The following is an 8,438-nucleotide window of genomic DNA, read 5'->3' as shown; positions in this document are numbered from 1 at the left end:
TTGTTGGGACATACCAATGGATATTTATTGCCAACTTATAGAATGGCATGAAGTAGACCTTTCCTTTCTGTAGAGGAAGGAATGATGCTTAGAGCCCTACAAATCCATGGATATCTGCTCTATATCTCTGGATATCCACAGATAATTTTTGTGGATCAGATGCAGATACAAATTTTGTTTCCGGGTAGGGCTATAATGATATTAAGTTGTGGGGTAACTGCTAATTAGCTAGGTCCTTAAGGAAATACTAGCGCCTTCTCCCATTTGTTGTTGGAGAGGAATTTCTGAATGCATTCCGCACTTGACATGGGCCATGAATGCAGTTTTCATGCTTTACTGATTGAACGTCTTGTTTGACCATCTGGATTCATGAAAACTATCATATCTGAGCTAAGATGTGACCGTTTGATCTTAAATTTTATGCACTAAATTGAATCCAGTTCAAAAGTAGGTTAAGGGGAAAACTAGGTTGAAGAGCTTTGCAGTGTTTTCAGGGCAAATAATGTGGGTACAATCCACATGTGTAGGTAGCTGTCATGAATCTTATAATCTACACTTAAAAAAATGCTTGGGTCAAGTTGGAAAGCATGCATGCGTGTAGCTCCCCTCCTCTTTTTGGCCCATCTCTATCTCTCTGAACCATATCAAAGATCCAACTAAAGTAAGCTTCAAAGTGCTGCTTGCTGACAGTAACTACTGGGAAGGCTTAATATCTAGACATACTCTAAGGGTATTATTTCTTCTTGTGGCAGTCTTAAGTGTATACTAGATTAGTATGTGGCACAATAGAGAACCCTAGAAATAGAATGCAGATTCAGGATGCACTAAAATAAGCAATGGCTTGGCTCATGTAATGGTGTAATGCATTTCTTGATCTTAAACTGAACCAGTTGCATGAAGAAAATATCTCTATCCTCACTTATGCAAAACTACCTAACATTCTGTTCATCAAATTTTATGTTCATATAAAGAGTTAAGTGTGTGATGTCTCAAAGTACCAAATATTCACTTCTTTGCAATCATAGGGAATGAGTATTTGTCTGAACACTTAGTCTGACTTTCTAATGTGGCTTGTTATACTTCACACCATCAAGATACATTCCTAAATGTGCCATAGTATAAAAAAAGTCTTGAAACAAAAGTCCAGGAGCTTGGTTAAGGTTGAAATGTTACCCTCTAACTCCTGTACTATATGCTTTAATATCTAGGAAACATTGAGAGACCTGACTAGTTTTAACTTGTTTCTGGGTTTTCTTGGTGGTTTTTTAACAGTACCCAGCTACTTGATGTAGTGTCCTTATGGAACGACTTCCAAATGCATGTAAATATGACTTGTACTTGATGAACCATAACTACTAGAGCCATTAAACATTTATTTTAACAATAGATCTGACATGGATGCCACGTTAATCTGGTTCTACTTATCAAAAAGCTGAGTACAGTAAGACCAAGCTATTGATAGAGTAAAGGTTATGCACATTGAGACATTCTCAACTACTTTGAAAACGAAGCACTTTCAGGAAAAGTCTGAAGCAAGCTTCTTTTAGCTAAAAAATGTACTTATTCTGTAAAATTATACACAAACAAGAATACCTAATGAAGAGAAATGGGAATTTGTACGTTTTGGAAGCTTATTGCATATATAGTGACTTCTTAATTTGATATGCATATTAACTTTGTCCTTAACTATTACTATAACATAGCAAATTGGTAACTTTGCATTCTTCAGGAGTGACATTGTTGACTTGGTTTATGGCCCTGAGCTCATGGGGCGAAACTTGTATGCCAACACTTACTCAAATGTGTAGTGACGCATTGCAAACCCCCATAGCAGAATAATGGAAGTGCCTAGGAGGTTCTGCGGAGGTATTGTTAAATCTGTTTTTGATCATGGAGGTTCAGGAGCAATGTTGGCATATTTCTTGCATGCAGTACTTCCTGGAATGCAACTAAAAAACTAGTTATTGTAATAACCCCTTTGTTTTTCCAGGTGCTGGCTTCCCATTGGTTCACCAAGTACGCAAAAGCCCCATGGTGGAGCAGGCTGTTCAGACTGGTCCAGTTGATAACATGAATCAAAAAAAGCCACCCCCAGCAAAAGTAGTTTCTGGTATCCAACGCAATGGTCGGCAGATTCCGCAAAGTAGTAAGACAAATGGTATACAAGTCTTGTTTTCAAATGGGTATTTGGTAGAGCTTCCTTCAGAAAAATGTTGAAGTAACTTTGAACAGTCCTTAAGCCTGCTTGATGAGTTAACTTTCAACTTCTAAGGTAAGCTAACTTTGTTCTTGTATGCTTGGGTTATAAACAGTCTTCCTTTCCCTGTTTGCTTTAGATACAGTTCAGCCACCACCTGTGCAAACTCAGGGCCAGGTGAATGATGAAAACAGAAGACCTCAAAGGAGAAGATCGGGTAGGCTAACTTGACCTTAAACATGCAAACTGCTGTATAGAACTCCAATTCCCTGCTCATATAATTGAGAATAATGGCTAACATAAGATGCTTATGAGCAGCACCATGTTAATAAATAAAATAAAGGGGGAACAAAACACAGCCAAAAGAGCATTCAGGTATGCAGAAGTAATGCTTTCTTAGCTCCAGAGGTTACTCTACAAAAACCTTGCAGAGCCATAGAGAACATACCAGGGGAGAATTGCTCTGTTGTATCTCCCCTGAAACTCAGGTTTACGCATGTAAACTTGCTATAAATTGTTGCCTTTACACAGACTACCCCTCGTACTGTGTAAGGATCTTCAAAAGGGATTTGAGGTAGCCATAACCAGCCAGACCATGTTATCACAGCTTATCTAAGTTGTCTTCCTCATGTATTGTAGAGAACCATGTAACTGGTTCCAGCCTTGTGTGGGTTTCCTGAAATATGTACATATCCCAATGTGTGTGGATTTATGGACTGAAATTCCTTCAGATTCCTTGGGAAACTTTAATTGTTTAGTTTTTTCACCACAGACTGTTTGGCATTATCTTTATAGTAGTTGAATGCAATGCTGGCAGGGAAAATTGGCTGTAGTCATCTAACTTAACAGTAAGACTAACTTTTTGGAAAACATTCTTGGATGTTAAAAGTATTGCTATAATGTGTTTCTACAGTGAAGAGCAGACGTCTCTTTCAAAGAGGTGTGGCATAATCACAGGACTGGAAGCCAGAAACTCCTGAGTTCTAATCCTGGTTTTCTCTGGCCTTGACCAAGTCATTAACCTTCCTACGCGTTACCAAGTGTTTAAACTCTCCTGCTTTCAGGAAACAGGAGAACCAGGAATCGTTCTAGAGGACAAAATAGACCAGCCACTGTGAAGGAAAACACAATAAAGTTTGAAGGTGACTTTGATTTTGAAAGTGCAAATGCACAGTTCAACCGAGAGGAACTTGATAAAGAATTCAAGAAGAAACTGAACTTTAAAGGTTTGTGTCTTTAGTAAAGCCATTTACATTTGATAACTTTAAGGATGGCGTATAGACAACCTCTTGCTCTGAGAAATTACATGATTGATTAACATAGGGAAGAATCTCAATCTAGTTTGAAGGAGCAAGAAAACTGATGGCTCTTCAGTACGCAGCAAGGAAGTGTGTAATTAATCTTCTATCTTCAGATGACAAAGCTGAGGCAGGGGAAGAAAAGAAGAGTGATCCTGGAGTAGCAACTCAGAATGATGGCAATGCAGATGAAGACCTCCTTGGACCCAATTGCTATTATGATAAATCAAAGTCTTTCTTTGACAACATCTCTTCAGAACTAAAATCCAGGTAATTAGCTTTCTGAAGCTCAGCCTGTCTTATGCCACTTAGTGCAGGCAGTATCTTAGAGAGGTCCTAGGCTAGGTAATGCCTAGCCCTTTGTAAGAACATGGATAAATGAAACTCTGCGTCTTGAAAGGCTGCTTCTATTCAGTTTTGGATGATCAGTAACCAGGCCTTTGAAAGGCATGTGGCCACAGAATTTGACAGCTCACTAGATGCTACTAAACTTTTAAATACTGATATCTGATCTTAGAACAAATTGCAGTCTTGGTTTGTTTTTTTGGGGGGGGATTCACTTGACCTAACACTTGTTCACATCTGATATGCCAAAAGCTTTAAACACAGATGTGAACACAAGACATCCAAATGGTAAACTATTGGAATATCATAAACTATCTTTTAGACATTCTAGAAACCGTTTTAAAATATCCTTAAAACGTCTTTACCCAATTTTTTTCTGCTTAGTCTTTACCATTTGTCCTCCAAGCCTGAATTTGTTCCATTAAGACTATGGAGTTGCTTGCTGTTCTTCCATGTAAAAGTGCTGCAGTGTTCGTAGGGGAAAGGCTAAATCCAAGCTGTTCTATGCTTCCATTAGAATTTCCTAAAGATGATTCCTTAATTTAAGGATTTTATTTAAAACATTGGCTCTAAACTATGTGTCCCTTAAATGTCTATTTAAAAAAAGTTATCCTGGGTTTTAAAATATTAATCCCCTGGTCACCTATCCATTCCTGTCTCTTTACAGACAAGTGGTGGCTAGATTGTCCTAGATTGTTTCTGAAGTTCTAAACCCACTCCTCTCCCATTACTGTATGCTGCACTTCCTTGGTTAACAGTTGCATTTTTATCCCTCTGAGTCGCTAATTGCACTCTATTTTTCTTCCTATATAAATTGTGCAAAGTAATCATTGTTCATCTTTATCTTGCAGGGGAGGGGTGGCAAGGTCTAAAGTAGAGCTCTATTGTAGAAGTCAGACCTCTAATGCTTTAATCCAGGCTCTGCTGCTGAATTTGTGTGGACCTTAGGCAAATCACTTCAGCTGTTTCCTTGTACCCTCTTTTCCCTTTATTTAGGCTGCAAGCTCCTGAGTTCAGGAACTGTTCTTGTACAGCTTGCACAACAGCCGTGATCTTGATTGATTCTAGGGGCTACTGTAATTCTGAATCTTTAAACTATGAGACTTAAGTGAAGGATCTATCTGTGTCAGCACTCAAACCCAACTTTGATAGTTCCACTTTCAACAAATGAGACTAGGAAATATAATCCTGTCTCTGTATAGTGATCTAGAGTTACCGTTTTTGTGGGGAAGGAGGAATCTAGTGCTTTCTAGTTACTAAAGCTGGTCTAAAACAGTCTCTCCTTTCCTGGTTGTCATGATTGAAACTTGGTAGATCTTAATTGCTCTAAAAGTACCAATAGCATTTCAGGAAAACAGGTGGAGGGTACTGCAGCACTATTGGAAACAGGACTGTTGAGTCCCTTTTAAGGCACTTGTGGTTCCAGCTTCCAGTTAGGATGAAATGGTAACTAACAAGAAGACAGTTGAGCTATCACTTAATATGTGACTTGAGTAAGGGTGCAGAGAAAGCAGACTGCAGTACATTAGGCTTTCTAGATCTCTGTAAAATGAGTTCCTCGCTCCTGCCCAAGTGGTATGGACTTTCCCCAGAACCATCTTCTGAATAATGTTCATGCTTGACTCTTGTTCAGTTCCAGGCGTACAACATGGGCTGAAGAAAGGAAGCTTAATACAGAGACATTTGGCGTGTCTGGCAGGTTTCTTCGTGGACGTAGCTTTCGTGGTGGGTTTCGAGGTGGAAGGGGTAGTGGAGCAGCACGGCGAAACCAAACAACTCACAGAGCTGGTACTGGAAGAGTGTAATGGAGGCAAGTTTTGTAGCAAATGTTGTGTCTAAATATCTGTTCAACTTTTAACTTGGCTGCTAGTTTTGCAAGCAGACCTAAGGTGATTCCTTATGGATGCACCTTTCATGCTCTCTTCATATCAGGTGGGATCTGGATAGAGCAGTCTTAATATCATTATCATGCCACTCGTGGTTATTCTTTGCTGGGGCTGACATTCTGACCAAGTCTAAATAAAAGGGGCCCTTGCCTTCCTCCAAGATAATGGAATGCAAATGCAATCTCTGTGTGTTGTGTTTTGGTTAAGCAAGTGTAGCTTGACCAGGGGAACTAATCTCAGATTAGTGTTTCTGTGGGCAGGGCTGGGAAGGAGGTGGGATTGGTCTCCTTTATTTGATACCGAATACTCTCTTTCTCTGCAGGCTCTAAATTCCTCTGCCATGAAGGTGAAAATTATGTATATAGGATGAAAACTAACTGCTGCACCAATGTGGGATAAGAATAAGCCCTTGTTTACTGTCTGAAAGTCAATTACAGAAGTTCATGTACAACTAGTATTTTGGGCTTCAGCTTAATTTGAACCAGTGTCTAAGAGCTGGAATGTTTTTGGAAGAGGGAATGTGTTCAGGATTATCTTTTGGAGTCTTTTTTTTTTTTATTTTCCGAAGTGCAGGCTAACTTAAAATATGGTGGTTTTTTCTGGGACTCTAAAAGGATGCTGTAGTTGAAACAAAGTAAAACTCCCTTTCTGTACCCTGAAGATCATGCTATTTTAACTTTCTTTAAAACAGAACCAAAGCATACTTGAAGTAAACCAGCTAACTTGTTTGTTCTGAGCAACCAAATGTACCCTTTGCTGCTGCTGATCGCTCATTAAGGCAGCATAACTTCAATACTATGTGGTGTCTGGAAATACAGATTTCCAGTGCTGAAGGGGGTTGTGTATAGTGTGACTTGGGAATACTGGGTGGCTGCTGATCATGTGATAGTGGGGGGGAAAAAAGGTTGTACAGTTATTTGCAAGTCCACTATTCTTTCAGGGGTACTGCATGATTCCATGCAATGGCACAAGATCAGTCACTTGAGGCTGTCTCTGAAGTCCTGTTTGGAGGAGAGAGCCCAAAGCCTCTAACTAGCCAGGCTCTATGTAGGGGAGAGTGCTATGCTGTGTATCCTCACTCATTAAAACAGTGCTAGAACAGCAAGTGATCTCCTACATGCAGTGTTCAATACTCTGTTAAATGCTTTTGCAGTAGCTTACCTGTAAACTAAGCAAGAATAAAGGCGGAGAAACATCTCAAAAGGAGCAATTTGAGGAATGGCTTATGACTTATTGCCCCCCAACAGTACCAGATTGTGTAAACAGTATACACTGCAAACAGTTTTATGTACACTAGTAGGCTCTGTGATGGAACACTATAAAACGTTGCTTTCCCTAAACTAAGGAAGGGGAACCCATGTAATGAAGCTTATCGGATGGGTGTTTTTTAATTTCTCTAACCCCCCCAAACTGTAAATAGTTCTTGTTTTTTGTTGAGGTGTGGGGAAAATTGGGGGGGAGGGGTTATAAACTTGTTTGCATGAATAAGTGGGTTAAGCTTATAAGTTATAGGCATGTGTTCTTTTCACGATGGGGAATTTTGTTGAAAAAGCACTTTGATAACTGAACCCATGACATAGCCAGAGTTTTAGTTTATGCATCGACTAAGTTACTGTAAAAGCTTGGATTTATTTTTGTTAGGACCTCATTGTTAAGAGTTAGAACAGAGCTGCGCCATTGCTATGGAGTAATGTAAATTGTAATAAATAAACGTGTATGTTTAACACTTCTCCTATTTTTGTTCCTGTAAACAGCTAACGGTTGGTTGCTTGCAGGAGCGTTACTCAGTGGCTATATGGCTGAAACCTCTGCTTTGAAATAAGCCAGAGACCTAGTATCTAATGAAGGGTGGGCTTGGTGTTAATCACAGCTAGAACTGTGTAACTTATTTGTATGAAACCACTCGACAGATCTGTACTTCCTCCACAGCTTCATATTTCCATCCCTTCATTTTGGATGACCACTTCTCTTGCTTCAGTGGCAATGAAGACTTCAGCACTTCTTATCCTTGGAGAGTCGGTTTGACTACTGTTCATCTTTGATGGAGCATCTCATGGCCGAGCATCATGCATCTGAAACCATTAGAAGCAGCAGCTGAACTAACTTATTTTCTGTAGTAATAAGAGGGCCAGCTGGCTGGATCAAATATCCTTATGTTTTAACACAGAATCTAATGGCTTTCTCCTTTGCATTTCCCTGTGAGCTTAAACTTCATAAGTGATCTCCTGAAGCATTCAGCTATCTTCATGCAAATACCCTGAAGTGGGAGGCTCATGCCAGATAAAATCTCTTTGAGAAGAACAAAGAAATTGTTCCATAAGCCTTGTGTAAGGGGAAGAAGTATCTAATGGTCCCTGGACTGGCTTATACTAAACTTATTTCTTAGCACTAAATGCCCTAGTCTCAAGGGAATCCGCGTCAGTCCTATTCTAATTTAAATCTTTCACCTTGGGGTTAGAATAGTGTCTTTACTATTTGACGCATCTGCTACTGTTGTGTAATACAGCATATGGATTATTTTACTTACTAGGCAGTTACTCTACACACTTAAAGCAAAACCCTGTTGTGGGGCACATGCAAATGCATAACTTCTAATTGTCATGCAGCTGGTCATAGCTTTCTTGCATTTTAATTAGAAAGTGGGCTAGATGACTTCAGCATTACAGCTCTAGAATTAAAACCATTTTAAAGGAGGGGAGGGCTGATCTTTCT

The 8,438-nt window shown here is 39.5% G+C and overlaps 1 protein-coding gene across 6 annotated transcripts in view; it reads left to right on the top strand.

Moving 5' to 3' along the window:
• LSM14B (LSM family member 14B) overlaps positions 1–7,450 on the top strand; it is a 16,300-nt gene extending 8,850 nt beyond the window's left edge. For 2 of the 6 annotated variants that reach the window (XM_073309163.2, XM_073309159.2), the window contains 7 exons: positions 1,991–2,158; positions 2,337–2,414; positions 3,111–3,137; positions 3,262–3,423; positions 3,612–3,765; positions 5,474–5,650; positions 6,049–7,450. In XM_073309163.2, the coding sequence (XP_073165264.1) occupies positions 1,991–2,158; positions 2,337–2,414; positions 3,111–3,137; positions 3,262–3,423; positions 3,612–3,765; positions 5,474–5,645 (761 nt within the window). In that variant the 3' untranslated portion in view covers positions 5,646–5,650; positions 6,049–7,450. The remainder of the gene's footprint in view (positions 1–1,990; positions 2,159–2,336; positions 2,415–3,110; positions 3,138–3,261; positions 3,424–3,611; positions 3,766–5,473; positions 5,651–6,048) is intronic. The other 4 variants (XM_073309164.2, XM_073309161.2, XM_073309160.2 and 1 more) reach the window with 3 other exon arrangements.
• The last annotated feature ends 988 nt before the right edge of the window (positions 7,451–8,438 follow it).

Source organism: Lepidochelys kempii, chromosome 13 (genome assembly GCF_965140285.1).
Source record: "Lepidochelys kempii isolate rLepKem1 chromosome 13, rLepKem1.hap1, whole genome shotgun sequence".
Lineage (NCBI taxonomy): Eukaryota > Metazoa > Chordata > Testudines > Cheloniidae > Lepidochelys > Lepidochelys kempii.
This window is presented reverse-complemented; position numbering and strand designations above follow the sequence as displayed.